Source organism: Limanda limanda, chromosome 4, assembly GCF_963576545.1.
Source record: "Limanda limanda chromosome 4, fLimLim1.1, whole genome shotgun sequence".
In the NCBI taxonomy this organism is placed as follows: domain Eukaryota; kingdom Metazoa; phylum Chordata; class Actinopteri; order Pleuronectiformes; family Pleuronectidae; genus Limanda; species Limanda limanda.
This window is the reverse complement of record NC_083639.1, coordinates 11,332,327-11,351,554: the sequence shown is the minus strand read 5'-3', so window position 1 is coordinate 11,351,554 and position 19,228 is coordinate 11,332,327. Positions and strand designations below refer to the sequence as shown.

Here is a 19,228-nt window from a genome sequence, read left to right as displayed (position 1 = left end):
TATCAAAATATATGAAATGAAGTTAAGACTCTCAGAAAGAGATGGATGTCATTAAACAAAAAATCAATGAAGCAGGAGCGGAGATATCCAGATTGTCGGTCCCCAATTTCCTCTATGTCAAGCTCCAAAAGCAGTGGATCCCACTCCTCCCATAATGCACCTTGATTGTGTCTTTTGTTAGACTCGTTGTGCCTGGTTTCTCAACATGTCTTTGAAACACAACACTGTTGGAAATTTGTAGTAATGGGGAAGGCTTCCTGTATTTTTCTCCACATTTTTTGTCTCCACTGTAGCTCCACTTCTATCGAATAGAATAGAACTTAATAAAATATAATAGTCTTTATTGTCATTGTAGTAATAAAAGAACAGATTGCACACAACATTTTTGTGTCTTTTCAGACACAGTTAAAAAATATGTCACGCTCAATACATACAAATGTTGTTGAGCAGTACCCTCCATTATGGTTTTAAAATAAATTTGATTGTTAAAATCAGTGGAATTTAAATTATTACAATTTTTCACTAAAAAATGAATCATACTACTACAAAATGCAACTGTCGTCAATAAGAAATATCCTATTAGAGTGGACACGTGTGACTAGTTTGTCATCAGCAAACATTCATGCTCAGCATGATGGAGCAACGCAGTAAATTAAAGGAAAGGTGCAACATTTTTGGAAATATACAGTGTTTTTGTCGAGGAGGAGATTGCATGAGCACTCAGACTGGAAACAGAGGAAACAGCTTCAGTTTGTGTATTCAATAAATATGTAACCGAACTTATATTTAAGGACTGTTGAACAGAGCCAGACTGTTTCCTCTTTGCTGAACTGAGCCAACCAGCTTCACAAACCAGCAACTATATTTACTGCACAGACACAAGAGTTAGTTCTCTTCTCAATCTCCACATCTAACTCTGCTAGAAAGCAAACAAGTGATTCCCAAAATGTAGAGCTATTCCTTTACATTATCCTCCCAGCAACAAGCAAGGTTACAACTCCAACACCTTTGCTTGTTTCGTCTTATTGTTTATACCATGATAATCAATTAGTCATAGTTGCACTATTTCATCACACATTTCCACATGTTGCTACACAATGTAGATCAAAGTGAAAGCATAGTGTAAATAGACTCGCAGTGTTCACTTAAAATTCATAGTACGTCATGTGAAATATTTATGTGCACACAACCTTCGTCCATATTCAATTCATTTATGGAGCATTAAGTTAAAGTGATTAACACTATATGTTAAAATAATTTTCTACATTTTGACAGGTTTATGATGAGGATACAAGCACCGAGGGAAGACAGGCGCTTCTCCCTGAAAAGAGCTTGTGCAGTAAACAAATATTTTCTAGTTTTTTAGTAGCTATTTTGTGAATTTATCTTCCCAGGACACATCTATTTTCCTCCCCTCTCTATATTATCTTATTGTCCTGCATCTAATTATCGAAACCTTTTAGTGTCCTAAATATCTTCAGTTTCCTCTTATGTATTATAATAATCCATCTCCCATCCTTTAGCGATGAGTTTTTACCCTCCACATCTGCCCACTTCTTTTTCTATTGTTATTCTTGTTCTAGTTATCCGGTGACATCCCCATTTTTCATCTGTGTGCATCCTCACCTCTCCCTCCCTCAGAGTGGACAGACTGGGAGGCAGAGAGACATCAGGAGCTGCCCATAAATCGCTTTGGAAGAGGAGAGAGCGAGAGGAGAGGGAGAGAGAGAGAGAGAGCTGGAGACAGAGCAGATGCATTGGCAGGAGCAGAGCTCAGGTTTTTTTCCCCCTTCTTCTCCTTCTCTTTCGTCTCTTTTGTTGTGTCGGCACAAATAAAAATCTGATGAGCGTGGGCCAGGACCACCACCATCATCATCACTAGCACCCACACCTCACAGCAAGGCGGTGGTACCCAACCCCTTTGCCGGAGCTGGATCCCAGTGTGTGGAGCTGGTTGTGCGGCAGGCTAACGCAGGGCTAGCAGGGGGGCTGCAAGGCTCTGTGGCAGTGAGAAGAGGAGGGGAAGAAAAGGAGGAGGGGCAGTGGTGAGCTGGTGGGCTTCCACTGCCTCACAGACACATTTTATTGACTTGCTAATTGGATGAGGCGCTCGGAGGAGAGGATGCAGTGACCGAGAGGAGCTCTCCAGAGGAGGGATACTGGCACAAGGAGGCTTTGCTCGGGGATGCAGCGACTTCATGTCTATTGGAGGACAAAAAAATTGGAGACATAACAACAGATGTTTTTCAGCATCTCCCTGTGACCCTCACACCGTTCTCTCATAATTTTATGCATGACATTGTCGAATGGAGGCTCCAGCTGCCAGACGCTTCGTGACAAATGAATGATTTCCATTTTGACGTTTTCTCCCCCCCTGTTCCATCTCACCTGTTTTTTCTCCTGGACCCATCAGATGCAGCTCTTCCTTTTTTTTTTTCTGTCAGTCTGCTTTGATGTGCCATCTGATATGAGCGGTAATCCGATGGCGAGATAAAGTCCTCATCAAATGAAATGTACACAGAGCTTTGCAATGGATCTTCTTCAGGAAAATTAAGGTATGATACGAGCAAAAGCCATGACACATGCCGTAGTGAGGTGGCATTATTCAGCCTGTATTAATTTCAGTCCTATATTCAAGAATCGGATCAACCTAATGTATTGACTGTTGCATAATTCCAGGCTGAAATCTGAGGCTGAGGCATCAACACTATCAAAAGAAACGTCCTTCTCTGTCTGTGTGTGTCAGGTTTGTAGAGAATTAATGAGTTTAAGAAGGAAAGCTGAGCAGACACGGGCAAGGATTATGAATGAATCAGTGGTAGAGAGCAGTAGTAGCGGTGTGCATTGAAGAGGATTAATGGAGGCATTAAGAAAACAGTCTAGACTTGTTTCACCACTGGGTCAGCCTTTTAAATAGATTCTGACAATTTGCAATTCGAAGTATTCCTCTTTTTTTCCCTCTGACTCGTCATGTCTTTATTAAAGGGTTTAAAAGGATAGAGGGATTCCTGACACACGCCTGATGTCAGACAGCAGCACGAGGTTTGTTCAGGTACCTGTGTTTGATCCCACATCTTCTGTCTGCTCTGCTCCAGTCTCATCCCGGTTGCCATGACGGAGGTGTGTAGGTCTGGCTAGGTCAGAGAGCAGGTGCCACTGTGCTGAGGTGTCTGCCGTCCCAATGAGCAACGCCGGCAACCCACAGAGACGCACCACCTACCTCATCTCCCTCACTCTGGTGAAGGTTGAGGCTGTGCCAGAGGATGATGCAGAGACCCAGAAGGAGGCTCTTCCAGAGGGGGAAGGGAGCCCCAAGAAGAAGATAGAAGAGGAGGAGGAGGAGGAGGAGCAGGAGGAGGAGGAGGAGGAGGGGGAGGAGGGGGAGGGAGAGGAGGAGACGGAGGAGGTTAGAGATGTCCCTGAAAAGGACGAAGGACTTGTATGTGCGGAAGTGGTGGGAAAAGAAATCGCACAGGTGGAAGAAGAATATGTGGAGCAGGTGCCGGTCAAGTATGGAACCCCCACTGAGAGCAGAAGGAAACCTGAGTGGAGGGAAACGTACAGACACCAAAAAGACACTTTACCAGCAACTGGTAAAAGCAAAGACAGTTATCACATACATGCACCTGTTCGGCAAATGGTCAAAGTGTACGGAGGAACTTCCTCTGAGGGAACTTTCCGCAGAGAGGGGCCTCGCTCAGACGCCTTGCGCCCTAAGACCGAGCTCTACCGGGAGCCCCCCATGCTCTACCTGAAGGGAGAAAATGGAGCAGACCTGAGCAGCCGCTCACGTTGCAGCCTCCCGTTTTCCATCCCTCCGCAGGTTGGCCAGCGCCCTGAGGTCCTGATGAGGCCTCATGCAGGAGGCAACTCTGCAGCCTGGAGGGAGCTCAGAGAGGCCAACAGCAGCCTGTACCACTCTGCTAAGACTTTGGACCGCAGGGACAACCGTGACCATTCCGCCCTAATGGCAGCTACAACTCTGGGGCCTTACCGGGCGTCGTGGGCCGACAGCGATGGCAGGGGCACGCTCATTCGCCCTGGAGCTCCCATCAGCGGTGGGTTTTCAGGCATAATGATGCGGGACAGTCCACAGGGGGAGAGATTTAAGACCGTTTCTGTTTCTTTGCCCACGCCTCCTGCCACGGACGTTTGCAGGCCTCAGAGGAAAACAACTAGTCGTACCCTGGACAACAGCGACCTACATTCCTTCTCTGATGACCTGAGGAAGGGGAAGGAGGGTCAGGGAGGAACAATCCAGCGAGCTCCACCTCGTGACCGCAAGATGCTCAAGTTCATCAGTGGGATTTTCACCAAAAGTGCAGCTGTGCCGCCTACTGTTAACACGGCATGTACTCTCTATCCAGCTGTGGAGAGGGGCTCAAGTGAAGAGGAAGGTGAGTTCACCTCGTGTACCTGCGAACACGACCTTTAATGGAAAATCAATGAAATGTTACACCAGCATTTCTGATCAATTTAGCTGTATACATTAGACTCTTCTTCTTCATGAAATGCAAGTCATTATGAGCACCACAGTGATGCTTAAAAAAAAAAAAAAGACGAAAACTAGAACTGGCACTCTGGAGAACACATACCTCCACCAAGAGTCTCTCTGCACTAAAAGTGCACACACATATGAATGTTAGTCCCATAAACCCAAATTATTCTCCAAGTAATAAAAAGACATGTTGATGAACGCCCTATCACAACAAAGTTTAGTAAAGTGGAATTAAACTGTCTGTATCCGCACCAAAATTGATTTATTTCTTCCCTCTATCAACAAGTGCTGTTTTGGTTTGACCATCATTATTCACTTTGGACTTGAGAAGACAATTTTGTTGGATGTGTATAGACCCTCTTTGTCCTAGTGACACTCTAATGCTCTCACTCAATTTAATCATTTCCTTTATTTGTTTTCCTGGGAATCACACAATGTTGCGATATTAACTTAAGAGGAAAATGTATGAGGCATATTGTCATGCAAAGTGAATTCAGGCTAAAGCAATAATATTACTTTAGTGTCCTATGGTCTTATCTTCTGCGAGTAGAGTTACACTTTCTACCCGCTCTAATGAAAAGTTAACAGGTAAGCTACAGGTGAACACTAATTGTCTGCAACATGTGCAGTAATAAGATAATAACATACAGGGCGAAGAAAGATTTCATTTCCAGATTCTAATCTTTTCTTCCTTTGCTGAAACATCTCAGCTGTTTTATTACACCCCGGTTCTCAGTGTATCTGAAATGACTTGTGAGTGCTACATCACTTAAAATAACTAAGTTTGGTGAAAATTCAATCACAGTCAGTCGGGACGACTCAGAGCTATAAAACGTCTCTGAAGAGGAGAAACACAGGAGGCCGTTCTTCCACTCTGCGGGGGGGTTACACTTTTTAAGGATCTGAACATCTGAAACATTTATCCTCTTAATATTCGCTGATGGCTTCAAAGGGTAAACATATAACTCAGACACCATAATGATCTTCAGCTTTGTCAATACGTCAATAATTTGATTAGTGACCTGACAGAAAATTAAGATAAAGTAATAAAGGTAAGTTGTAAATTGATAATCTGTGATGTCATTTTAATGTGAAATTATTAAAATGGTTCCAGCCTCTCAAGTATGAGAATTTTCTTTATCTCATTAAATGTAAACTTTGTATTTTCTATTCTGGAACCATGTTCAGAACAAACACGATAGTGTAGGATGTCCTTGAGATATTATAGACTTAACAATCAATTACTCAAGACTATAATTGACAGACTAATTGATAATCATTAGTTGACCGATTAATAAATATCAGATTTTCCAGAAGAATGCATCCAAATGTCAAAAGTAGAGCTCCTACTTCCACCAAAGCCCAAAAGTCCCCTCGGATTCATTCAGGCTACAACGAAATGCACACGTTCATAGATCATCCTATGAATAAGTCCGATTTTTTCACCAAGTCCATGAATTATTCTCTGGGAAGTTGGTGAAAGTGTCCAAAACAGCCTATCTCGCAATGTTAAAGAAAGTGAAAACAAATTCCTTAATCCGCCCCTTTGTCCGGATTCGCCCGAAAATGTAATGAGTTCTTTCTTGGCTCATTTCCCATCCATCCATCCAATTTCTGTGGAAATCTGTTCTGTAGTTTCGCATAATCCTGCAGACAAACCAACCAACCAACCAACAAACAGACTAGAATAGCACTCAGCAGAGCGCATTCCCTGCCAAGGCCCAACTTTCCCCTCAAAGGAATTCAACTTGCACCAAATTGAACCCTTCGAAATGTGTCTTATCTTTTAAAATCGAGATCTACGACGAACTCACGCTAATAGGACTGATTCAATTTTAAATGTTAAAGATCAAGTTTGAATACTGTTGGTACTGTAGCATTCTACTAGAGCTTCATCTGTAGGTGTTATAATAGTGACTAGAGCACATTACAAGATACAATAGTATGAATGTCTCTGCGCTATGTACTTAATTATCTGTTTTTGGTGAATTTCCCAAACCCTGACACACAAATTAATTCAGTCTAGTCAGAACTTATGAAAACACCTCATGAAATATTCAGACTCGTCTATTTGAAGTAAAGGAAGTGATGCAACTTTATCAATCTTTTATCTTGATTAATCTTTTCTAAAGAAAATCATCTTTGACAGAGAGAGTAGGATCGGAGTAAGCTCTGAATAATTTGTCAGGAGTAAGTGGGACATGAATAATTAAGGTTGGGGAGACACAGAGCTGTGTTCATCGGAGGAGTGAGGAGAGCAGGGACCTGCTGCTTCCTGCTCTGTGCAGAGAGTTAATCAGCCCACAAATGGAGCCGATTCATTCCGCGCTGCTATATTGTGTTTGTGAGCAGCATCGTCAACAGTGTGTCGTGTAGGACTTGTAATTTAAGCCTATCATGTTGGTAGTCTGAGGACAGATGATCCATCCTGATCATAATTAAAGTGAAAATATGGATCAGCGTGGAATAAAACGTAAGGCACATCGTTTTTCAGCATCGTGTGTGCACAGGTGGACATCGTGTCTTCATGCCGCTCACACACACTCACACACGTCGCTGTATCCATGAGAGACCGTTTATTGTAAAGAGACCTGGGCTGGAGGCTTCTGGAAAATGGAGTTGCCATGGCAACAGCAAGCGCTAAGAGATGCTATTTGGTCTGTGGCGTGACGCCGCTGATGGAGGGGAGTGTGGGGGCGTGGGGATTGCCCAGAGATGTGGTTCAGGGAGAGTGGTGGGGGGTTCAAAGTTAGAATCAGTGTTCCCAGAGAGTTGTGGCGACGCCGTGGCCCCGCCCGAGCACAGCGTGACCCCACAGCTTCAGTGTGTGTGTGTGTGTGTGTGTGTGTGTGTGTGTGTGTGTGTGTGTATGTGTGTGTGTGTGTGTGTGTGTGTGTGTGTGTGTGTGTGTGTGTGTGTGTGTGTATTGCGTCTTGATCTGAGTGTCTGGCAGCTGGCTGCAGTATAGGTCATACATCTCGCTTCCTCCATGTTAGTGGGTGTGACATGGATCAAACTAACAGTCAAATACAGCTTGAAAAATTTTGCCCTAAGATTGATATTCCTTCTCCATCCGTGGATCGCTACTGCACATAATCTACAAGTGGTATTCGGATACGGGGTATTCTGGCTTCATATCTGGACAGTGGGAGGACGTGGAGACCTGTTGTCAGTCACCATTCACAGAGACACCTTTCTACTGAGTGGACCTAAAACCCTCAGTGCACAATGTTTAGATCATCAAGACTTTGAACCTTTAAAGTGTAAAATGTTTATCAGTTGTTGTCTAGAGGATTGTAAATGCTTTACACTTGTGGATTCATGTTATCTTGTATCAAGATAAGAACTAGTTGTTTTCAAATTTAGTGTTGCATAATGTACAAGCTGAATCTTCACTTCTTTAAAGAAGGGCTGAATATGAGAGGTTTTAATCTTAGGAAATGTTTCTTTGACCCCAGAATTAGATTAAAGATGAGTTCTGAAAGTCATGAAAATTAGCATACGCTCTAACAGTTGCTGTGATGTTGGAACTTCCACACTAAGGCTGAAAAATGTAAATACCCTCACTGTCTATTCTTCCTTTATCAATTTTTGAGACGCTTAGTCTAACATCTAATTTGTTGAGGCTGAAGAATAAATCAGTCTGGAAGTTTGCTATGTTCACAGTTAATAAGTTGAGTACTCATTTGATTATAACCAAACAGCGATTTGTCATCATGAGACTTGGAACAAAATGTGATTGTTAAATACTTTGTCAGTGCTCAGTCATCCTGTCGTTGCTTCCAAGTGGACGTGCTTATCTCGGAAAAACAAAACCAGAAAAAAAAGAAAAGCTCAACTCTTAACATTTTGAAGCATCCAAAACTATGGTGATGGTTGTTTAGATGGTATTTGGTTTGATGGCATCTGGGGAGTGATATTTAGGAGTGTGTGAAATTTGGTGCAGCTTGATTGCATTTCAGGCTGTGCTCTCTACATTCGAATCAAATGCTGCACCATAGCATTGCTTTCCTCATTTTGAAATTTGCTACTTTTACTGATTCTATAGAAAACTCATGGATATGGCTACGATTTTTCAAAGATGTATTCACTGTTTGCATCATTTAAGACCTCGTATTTTTTAGACACACTCCATGAAGCAGACTGACATTTAGAAAAACAGTTTGGCATCTTGCTGTCAAACTGTGTTTCTAGAACAAACATTTCTGGGGAGCGGGTTTTATCTTCCAGCATCTTTTGTATTACTTGTAGTTTTGTTTCTTGTTCATTGTTGTGTTACCAATACATCCGCTCATTACAGTGCTGATGATTTTCCACCTCACACCTTTGTCTTTGCTGTCAATGTCTTTCCTTAGGTGCAGTCACCAGCAGTCAAGAATGGACCATGAGCCAAACTGTACAAGAGCTTCACCTGGTGAGCACGTTGAGATATACAGCTTTTACAAACAACTGGGTATAAGATTTTATAATTATTAAACATTTTATTTATCTCCATCTTTTTGTGTCAAGGGTGTTCTGGGAGGTTTGTGCAGTGGGAAGTCTGCTCTGGTCCACAGACACCTGACAGGAAGTTACCTGCCGCTGGAAAACGCTGAGGGTGGGTGTCACATGTTGTCGTCTACAGCTGTCATGTGTGTTTTTAAGTCAGGAAAACAACTAATAAAAGACTTTTGTCACAGCAGAGATTTCTAAAAGCATTAAAACAGACAACACCAGGGCCTATTTGAATAATAATAATCATATAACTCTTGTTTATTCCTATATCTGCAGGACGGCAGTATATCAAGGATGTCCTAGTTGACGGACAGAGCCACCTTTTGATTATCAGAGAGGAGACAGAGCTGCCTGAAGCTCAGGTGAGTCCAGAAATGATCAGGACTTCAAAATAATAGACAACAAATTCCACTGCTCCTGTGAGTTGTGACTACTATTCGTCTCCCTCTTTTTCCTTAGTTTGCGAGTTGGGTGGATGCAGTAATCTTAGTTTTCAGTCTGGAAAATGAGGCCAGCTTCCTGGAAGTTTACAAAATGTACCACCAGCTCGCCATCCACCGGCCCATCGCTGAGATACCTTTCGTAGTAGTTGGCACTCAGGGTAGCGCAAGCTCACACACACACATGCTTTCATCGAAATGTTTGCAGAGGTGAACTCGCGCTGTATCTGTTGTGTTGTTTGTTCTTGTTTCCAGATAAGATCAGCAGCACCAACCCCAGAGTGATCGATGACGCCAGGGCCCGACAGCTGTGCTCAGATGTGCGGCGCTGCACCTACTATGAAACCTGTGCCACGTACGGCCTCAACGTGAACAGAGTCTTCACTGATGGTGTGTGTCCCTGTCAGAGCCCGAGCAGAATATGGAGCACAGTGCATAAGACTGCAGAAGAAGCAGATATGTGACGGTTTTGTGTCTTTTTTCCTGTTTCGCAGCTGCTCAGAAAATCATGGCAGCCAAGAAACAAGCTGCTTTGCTGGCCTCCTGTAAATCTCTCCCCAACTCTCCCAGTCATTCTGGAGGCTCCACCCCAGTGTCAGGCGTCTTTCCAGGACAGGTAAACCTTTTTCCTGACCATCTGTTCCACACTCTCTGAAACAAGTTCCACCATTTAGCGTATTTTTCATGTTTGCAGCCAGGCTATTCTAAAGACTATACGCACAGAGTAGTGTCAAACTCAATTACCCCCCTCCACCCACTCTCCTCCGCTCTGTTTAGGCCAGTAACGGTGGTCAGAGCAGCGATTACTCCTCTTCACTGCCCTCCACTCCTGTCATCAGCCATAAGGAGATCGGCAGGACAGCGAGGGGGGAGAAACAGGACAGTGGCACGCCAGGGACAGTCCGCAGCGCCACCCGAAGACGCACCTCTCGATTTGCGGTACACACAGAGGAAATCATTGTCTGTTTATGGTCCCAAGCTTCAGACGTGCTTTGGCAGCATTTTCTTTTTTTTTCTTTGTCTTTGACTGACCCCACAACTCAACAGGTTTCCAGATTGAAAGAAAAAATCTCATTAAGTTCTGAAATCATGTTTCCACACAATGAAAGTCAAACTGAGGCTCATTGGAAGAACACCGTTGGAAATTCTCTAATCCCAGTATGAAATCTGTCTGTTTCATACAATTTATTTGCTTAAAGATACGAACCCTTCTGATTTACTTTAGATCACAGTGAACAGTTTGCTCACAGGGCCCATGAAGTAGGAACGGAAGGCACATCAGATTCATCATGATGTGGATTTGGCTCAACTGTTAAAGAAGATGTCTTTTATTTCTCATAACAACTGGTTGAGGATAGGAAAAGGCAGATGAAGACACAGAAAGATAAAAAGAAGAGTGTCAAACTTTTCTCATGTTTTGAGTTACTTAAAGTTATTGCTTGTCAATTTTTTAACAAAATATAGTATACAATGGATACAGGTTCTCTGCATTTATTGATTCTTGTCCCTCAGGGGCAAATTTTTTTAAAAATAAATTGGCACTGACATTTGATCTAACTGGTCCTTGCTCCTTTCTGACCTCTCCTGCCCTCTGGTGCCAAACTCTGTTCTCTGTTCACCAGCTTTTCAATTACTTTGACTACTGTTGTTTCTGGGAAGAAAGTCGTCAGAGTGGTTAAGGACTTTGTTTAGTTAAGAGCAGCTGCCTAGTGAGGCTGAGAATGATCAAAGTGAATCAACAAATTACAGTTTGCGACATTGAAAACAAAACAATGAGCTGAAAGATGCTCAGCCGCTCTGTTTAGCTGAGTGGACCTGCACAGTCATGTGATGGTAATCTGGATGTTTGCTACTATGAGCAGACCCTTTCATTTTACATTAATGTATTATCATTTAATACATTTTTTAGATAAGAATATTGATTAATGCAAATGGAAATGGCCCTGATGGCCCTGTAATTTCTCTGGAAACTGCTCACATTTATAACCAGTCAGCTGCAATCCCCTTCCCATTTCCAAATGCTGTTCTATTAATGGATTTTTTTGAAAGCGCAGTTATTCAAAGGGAAAACTCCCACTCTTATACAATATATCTTTAACCATTCGTTATTTGTTTCCCTCCAGGGTCGGAGGGGCAGCGACTCAAACAGGAGGAGTGCCGACTATAAGGGCGATCTGGGCATTGGACGCTCCATCCCCATCAAACAGGTAGGACACAGATCAGCAGCATGTGCAGTGTTATCTAATGACCGTCTGCAGAGGACGTCACACCAGCAGTCACTCGAAATCAAAGGTGTGAATGCAATTTCATCATGTGGAGTGATGAAGTGTTGTGATCTCCTAAATCGACCGGCTGAATGGTTGGTGGGCGTCTCTGGCAGCCGACGGTCTTCGTGCCGCTGAAATCTGTGAGATGAACACACCAGACTTTGCCAATAATTTCTCCCTCTCTGGTTTCGTCACCTCCATCAGGGCATCTTGCTGAAGCGCAGCGGGAGCTCGCTCAACAAAGAGTGGAAGAAGAAGTATGTCACGCTGTCCAACAACGGCATACTGTCCTATCACTCCAGTGTCAATGTGAGTCCGGGTGTTGACAGGGCGCTGTAAAGCAGGATGATGCCGCTGCTGGTCGATGGTTAACAGTTGTTGTTTGTCTCGGCAGGACTACATGCTGAATACCCCGGGGAAGGAGATGGACCTGCTGAGAGTGACGGTGAAAGTGCCCGGAAAGCGACCACCTCGAGCTGTACCAGCCTGCGGCCCCCCAGCCGGGCTCAATGGCCGGGTTAAAGACATGCCTGGACCCGAGGGTTTGAGCCCAGGTCAGAGAATACACGTACAGGGTTATCTGCATTTTACACCATTAGAGGATGTGTGTGTGTGTGGGGCGGGGGCTTTAGCATGAATCATAAACAAAAAGAAAATCTACCTACTTAAGCAAGAAGGTTCCCAGTTCAAATCCAGGCTCTGCCAGGGGCCTTTCTGTGTGGAGTTTGCATGTTCTACACGTGCGTGTTTTTATTTTGTGGTGTGAATGTGAATGAATGATTTCACAGTCCAGTCTCAGCTGGGTGTTGTCGTCCAAGGACAAACGGTATAGATAACAGATGGATGGATATTATATGGATATTAGTGTGTGTGTGTGTGTGTGTGTGTGTGTGTGTGTGTGTGTGTGTGTGTGTGTGTGTGTGTGTGTGTGTGTGTGTGTGTGTGTGTGTGTGTGTGTGTGTGTGTGTGTGTGTGTGTGTGTGTCTGTACTAAAACAGTTAAGGAGTTAAAGGAAAATAAAATAGTAGATTTGGGGATGTGCAGGGTTCTGAGCCACAGTAAATGTACGGTTCTTTGACGAGGAGCGGATCAAGCCTCTGTACCAGAAAGAGGGGAAAATCTTGATATTATACAAAATCTTTGCAAAAGAGCAAGCGAGCACCATGAGGGATTTTACAAGTTTTTTGGCAACCACTTAAACATTTCCTCAGTAACACTCTGCATCTTTTATTTCCTCTGGTGTTCATACCGAGTCAGTGATGTAATTTAAACCTCAGGAGCTCAGTTTTAACATGCAGTGTTTGGCTACATTTCTCTGTTACTGAGTGTCCGCTCGCTGCCGTCTCTTTAGTGCCTGTAAGTGCCAGCGGCCTCCTGCAAGTGGAGGAAATGGAAGGGCTGGGCGGTGCGCTCTTCCTGAGGAGCAACAGAGGGGTGCAACGGTGTCCTTCCACTTTATCCAACCCCGCTCAGAGTGTGGGTGAGTAAAGGACTTAGAGTCATGCATTTTTCATTCACATAATACATGTATAAAATACATTCTCCTATGATTTCGTGTCTAGACTCTGCAGTCGAGGGAGTCTCCAGCTCCTCCTCCACCAAAGACGTAGGCTGTGCCTCCCCAGTGGCCGACAGGAAGAAGCACCGCAGGAAGAAGAGCATGAACCAGAAAGGAGACGCTGCCACGGGCCAAGCTGACGGTAAATTCTCATAACCCAAAATTAGTTTTTATATTTAGCATTCACAAATTTCTAACAATAAAGGCAAATATCATATTATTATTCTAAATAGTAATATGTCACCACATTTTTGTGTATTAAATTGGTGGTTTATCCTTGAAACATGAATTTTTCTGTCTCTTTGTTTTTTTGTCATGGCGTCTTCTAATGCAGCCAAGCGCAAAATGTGGAAACTTAAAAGCTTTGGTAGCTTAAGAAACGTAAGCAAGACAGGTAATGTTGATCTGTCACACTCTGACTGACCCTCTGAACACATCTGTTTGTCTGACTCTGTTCCTGCAGCATTGTAGCAACTCATCTTTCAATTCAAAGTCTATATATCATATACAGTAATTAAATAGTCTACTTACAACAATGCAAATTTGAGCGTGTAACTCACTGAAATTGAATCATTGTTTACCATAATGTTTAACTGCTCAGGTGCAAATGGAACCTGCTGCAGGGAATTCTGCATTTGCCGTCTCCATTGGAACAATAGCATCTAATCTCTGCTGTGTGTGTCTGTGTCAGATGAGGATAACTTTGACTTCCTTATCGTGTCGAGCACCGGCCAGACGTGGCACTTTGAAGCCCAGGGTGTGGAGGAGAGAGATTCCTGGGTCCAGGCCATCGAGAGCCAGATCCTGGCCAGTCTGCAGCTGTGTGAGAGCAACAAATACAAGGCAAGGACTGACCAAAAGGAGCTTTACTGTAGACAATGCAGTCACTGTATTTTATGTTGATAATAGAATCATTATTTTACTTCATTAATTCTGTATTGTTTGTGTAACCTATGAATCAACTGGTGTGGCTTTAAAAGATATTTCTCTCATATAAAAAAATATATAAATATGGGTGTGAGGTCAGTAGAGGCCTCTTCACATTCCCTTCAAAACAGCTGAGTCATACATAAAATGTTTAAAACACGTGAAACTCTTCTGCTTATTCCCTTGTGTATTGATGGTTTTTAACTAACAAACAACGTTATGAATATTTTAACAACCCAACACGTGCCTTGTTTAGTTCTCTGTGGTCTGAAATGCACCTGCTTGCATGGAGGTGGGTTAGTCATACCTGAGGTTTGTTATGCAAAGCAGGTGGTGCGGTGCACTTTCCGCACATCGGCTTGAAACGACGTCTGTGTTCCCATCTGCTCTCACTGCAACAGAATCATTCTGAAGAAACAGAATAAATTGAATAAAATCGTTTTGGGAAACAGGATGAGACCTGAGCTCCATTAAAGACACAAACAAAATTCTGAAAACATTTTAACAATCTCAGTCAATGATTAAGTTAAAGTGTTAAACTTACTGATTTGCCAAATAAGACTCAAGAAAAGGCAACCAGACGATTTTAGTCACTAAAATATACAGCAGACAGTGGACAGTGAAAATATATCTATGTGGATTATGCGGCAGTTGTTGCCAAACTGAGTTGTATAATCTTTTCTTCGAATAACTTGGGAGCATCTGTTATGTGCACAGAGAGCCGGGTGAGGGAATTTCATTATCTCGTGAAATATAAGTTGTGATATATAAAGCGACAGCATCTGCTGTATAATCTGGTTGTGTGCTGTGTATTTGTGCCCTGGGAGTCTTGGATAAGAACACTTTTCTCTTAGAAGATGCCTTGAACACTTTTCTCAACCCATTAGGACATCGTTAGTGCTGCTTCAAAGGAAGATGGGCAGAAGACCTTACCAGAGCCTGCCCTCTCCTGTGCCATACATGTCATAATTTAATTATTATACTTATTATACTTGGATTATAATTAGCGTATTAGCAATGAGAGCAGTTAGCAGGCCAGATATCACTGAGGGAAGTTTCTTTCATTTGAACCATTTCCTGTGTGTGTCCCACAGGCTCGCAGGAACAGCCAGAGTGAAGCAGTGGCTCTGCAGGCGATCCGCAACGCAAAGGGCAACAACTTCTGTGTGGACTGCGATGCTCCGAGTCAGTAACACAACTTTTCTCCTCTCTGTACATATCCATATGTCTTTCTTTATTTAGTTGCATTTCTCAACATTGTCTCATTTGCGTCTTGTCATAACTCCAAACTACCCTTTCTCTTTGGTCATGTTTCATGGTTTCAAAATATACATCCATCTGGTGCGAGAGCTGTGTGTCTGTGTTTGTCTGTGTGTGTGTTCGGTGCATGTGTTTCTTTGTCTCCAAATTTTTGCTATTTCATAATTTAAGAAGGTAAATTAACCCATTAGAAAAGGATGTGCAAATATTTTGATGTGCCTGAGTTCACTTGAATAATAGAAAAACTGGCTACAAAGTAAACAAATTGGGGGGAAATATAATCAGTTAAAAGGTCTTAATATATATCTTGTAATTTAAATCAGTGTCTCACAAATCACTGGAGCAAAAGAAAATAGTTGAAATCCTGGCTGTTACTCTGATGCTGGAACATTTTTAAAGGTCCGGAGTTTCAGGGGGAATATAATGTTTGGCACACTGGCCACAGGTTTAACAGCCCTTCGTTTAAACTTGTTCAAACAGGGTTTCACTCAACTGCGGGCACATTGTTGTGACATTACATGGTCAAACTAGCACACAACAAATTCAAAGGGTAGAGCTCTGTCAACTAAGCACAAGGTTTAGTTTCAACATGAAGTGTCATCTTTACTTCATTGTGCATCCTTTATCTCCCATTTAGATCCGACCTGGGCCAGTCTGAACCTGGGAGCTCTCATCTGCATCGAGTGTTCGGGGATCCACAGGAACCTGGGGACCCATCTGACGCGTGTTCGCTCGCTCGACCTCGATGACCTCCCCCGAGAGCTGACTCTGGTGCTCAGCGCCATCGGCAACCACATGGTGAACACTACGTGGGAGGCGCGCACACTGGGGCGACGCAAACCAGCTCCTGATGCTTCACGGTAAGACAAGAGGGTAACACCAGACATCATGCCTTGAGATGTAACATTATAGATGTGATGTGGGGCGACACTGCTTAGGTCCCAGTCCAGCAGCTTATTGCACCTACTTCCTCAAATTAATACATATTCCAAAGTTTTGTTCCGAAAACAATCCCTCTCATGGGGGATGCAGAACTTTATCAAATATTCCACAGTGACAATGTTGGCCCAAACATACCAGTTAATAACTATGTTCAAAGATTTTGCGTAATTATAACAATTATATAAAATCAAATGAATTTTAATTCATATTGGACTCAGGGACACATAATACAGCTGTTTAATTGGCATTGTTATGTAACTCTACGCCTTTCTCCTGATGTCACTGGGGTTTATAAATATTCTAATATGGCCCCGCCCCTGACCCCATCTCCCCACCCACAAAGGGCCACCTGCCACTGAGCTCCACCCTCAAGTTGACAGGATGGATTTCTCAGGTTTGTCACCGGAGCATTTGCTTTACTGCAGTGTTGAGGTGGAAATACTCTGCCATGTTGCTGACTGCTTATTGCACTCAAAATGTGTCTTTTATCATATAAAAGGCACAAAATGGAACATGTTAACATGTGGAAAAACTTGATTTTCATCAGAGGGAGACTTTAAATGTTTTGAAACACATAGGTATACGAGCTACGTACATAGCAGTGCAGGAGAAAGACAGAAAACTCTGAATATTTTCCCCTGATCATTTGCTTATTTTCTGTTTCTCTTTGCTTTCTGTACTTGTTCAGAGAGGAGCGGGAGTCGTGGATCAGAGCCAAGTATGAGCAGAAACTGTTTGTGGCACCGTTGCCTCCTCCCACTCCCGGAGAGGGCCCAGACATCACGCTATCTGGCCGCCTTCTGCTGGCAGTGATGGAGCACAACCTCCCAAAGCTGCTGCTCCTCTTGGCTCACTGCACGAAGGAGGACATTAACGCACCGCTCAGTCTGGCCCTCTCCTCCAGGGCGCTCTTGGCGCTGCGACTGCCCGGCTCGGCCCTGCACGCCGCCTGTCAGCACGCCGATGTGGTGATGACGCAGCTCCTCGTCTGGGTGCGTTTTCCCCTCTTCCTCTAATCTCACTGTGGTTCTGCCAGTTGTGATAAAAGAAACAACAAAACAACAGAGTCCTGCGACGCATAGGAGCAGAGATAATGATACTGGGAAGGTAGAGAAGGTCTGACTTGATTTTAAATGTTGTCCTCAGCAAACCTCCACTTTTCACACAAAGCTTTTGCAAAAATAATAATGTTGCCCTTGTATAACCTGTAAGTAAGAAACTCAGCGAGAAACAAAAAGCAATGGAACACATGAGTCAGCAGAAAACTGGAGGTGATGCAGTGTGTATGTGTGAAAGTCAGTTTGGCTCACTGAGTCATGTCTTGTTAGGATAATTTCATGCAGCCCTGTCAGGGTTAGGACTCAGCAGAGGAAGATCCCGGATTCCTCTAAATCAGAGGCCATGAAGGGGCCACGATTTACACAGAGGGGCCAATTATATGTTCAACATCTATACACAACTCCTGATTCAGAAAGGTGCACATTTGAGTCATTCTTTGTTTACTGTTAGCTCGTAAGCTTTGAGCAAAGCCACACATCACTGAATATATTTTTGAAAATTTTTCAATGTTCATGTTTCAAAAAAAGCTTAGAAAATAGAAACAAATTGACAAATTGTCTATTTATTGTTGGCATTGTTAGGTGACTAGTTTACAAGACAGGGTCACTTCAGGAGCCGCCCCACCCCTGGATCCGCCCCTGGACCTCACTGACCATTTGTTAAAACCTCCTTAAAATGTGGATTAGAGGGTAGATTTATTATTATTTCAATTTTTTGATCCTCTGTTCCTCTGTGTATTCAGTACGGCTGTGATTTGCGGTACCGAGACGCTCAGGGCCTGACGGCGTTGGCTCTGGCTCGCAGCGCTGGCAGCCAGGAGTGTGTCGACATCCTGCTCCAGTATGGATGCCCAAACGAACCGGTCCCTTCCATCGCCACAACGGTCGGCTTCGCAGCATCCACCACATCCAGCTTCCCTGTTGCCATGGCGCCCAGCCTGACGGTTGCCACGACGCTCAAGATCTCCCACAGGAGCAGCGGCACCAGTTTGAGCTACAGCACGTCTAGAAGAGCAGTGTCATAATGAAAAATGTGGTGTGGTGTAACATGCGTGTATGTGTGTGTGTGTGTGTGTGTGTGTTTCAGGGATGAAATCACACTGGTAGTAACACAGGCACATTCAGTCTGCTTGAATGATTTAACCAAAACAAGAAAAAAATCCTGACCACACGCGACATGACGTCCAGATTCCTCTGCATTCAGACTTCATAGGAATGTATTGCACTGTATACCAGCTGGTATGATTCACTTTTCATCATGCAGTTATTATTCCACCAGGTTTGAATATTGACTCTGTTACAAATGCAGTATATTTACTCTGTTGAGAATGGAAATCTGCCTTTGGCCTCAAACAGCTTAGCTGAGCATCTGGAGCCCAGAAGTAAAGAGCTGCAATAAGTTTACTATTAGAGAGATGGACGTCTCTGTTTTTTCCGACTCTGTCTCGCTTGAAATCCCAAACGTCAAACACATCCATACTTCTTCCTAACTTTATTGACCATGAATGTCCGTTTGAAATTCAGAGTGTGTATACTGTGTTGCCTTCAGCACAGCCGGTCGCTGACTGCGAATATTATGTCCTGTGAGTTGATTTAAGAAAAAGGAAAAAGAAGAAACTTTACAATGGTTGAAAAACAAACGGTTTTAAAGAGATTAAAAAAATAACTGTATAGAGATAGATTGATAAAATACTATAATATTCTACAAATTTAAAAGTGCTTAATTTTGCAGATTGTTATTGTACGATTTGTACCCTTGGTTGTGTGTATAAAAGTCAAAGGGT

At 43.2% G+C, this 19,228-nt stretch overlaps 1 protein-coding gene across 4 annotated transcripts; it reads left to right on the top strand.

Annotated features, from left to right (window-relative positions):
• The first annotated feature begins 3,181 nt into the window (after positions 1-3,181).
• On the top strand, positions 3,182-18,469 carry LOC133000340 (arf-GAP with GTPase, ANK repeat and PH domain-containing protein 2-like). Of its 4 annotated transcripts, none has more exons than XM_061070250.1 (20): positions 3,182-3,317; positions 3,387-4,397; positions 8,854-8,912; positions 9,008-9,095; positions 9,269-9,354; positions 9,452-9,593; positions 9,688-9,822; positions 9,927-10,048; positions 10,210-10,371; positions 11,556-11,639; positions 11,904-12,008; positions 12,094-12,253; positions 13,051-13,179; positions 13,262-13,399; positions 13,592-13,651; positions 13,949-14,100; positions 15,279-15,369; positions 16,082-16,304; positions 17,075-17,378; positions 18,188-18,469. In XM_061070250.1, exons 1-20 carry the CDS (start codon positions 3,182-3,184, stop codon positions 18,467-18,469), a joined length of 3,669 nt encoding a protein of 1,222 aa, XP_060926233.1. The 4 variants fall into 4 exon arrangements, with proteins under 4 accessions (XP_060926233.1, XP_060926232.1, XP_060926231.1 ...); XM_061070249.1 differs by having other exon boundaries at positions 3,182-3,348; positions 3,412-4,410; positions 8,867-8,912; XM_061070252.1 differs by lacking the exon at positions 3,182-3,317 and having other exon boundaries at positions 4,076-4,397; positions 18,188-18,328; positions 18,407-18,469.
• Positions 18,470-19,228: the final 759 nt, after the last annotated feature.

Bases quoted from the DNA above. Each gene is read 5' to 3' on its own strand.
- LOC133000340 (XM_061070248.1), top strand. From the start codon at position 3,182: ATGAGCAACGCCGGCAACCCACAGAGACGCACCACCTACCTCATCTCC. The intron at 9,823-9,926 runs GTGTGTGTCCCT...CCTGTTTCGCAG, and splicing joins GAACAGAGTCTTCACTGATG to CTGCTCAGAAAATCATGGCA. The intron at 14,101-15,278 runs GCAAGGACTGAC...TGTGTCCCACAG, and splicing joins GTGAGAGCAACAAATACAAG to GCTCGCAGGAACAGCCAGAG.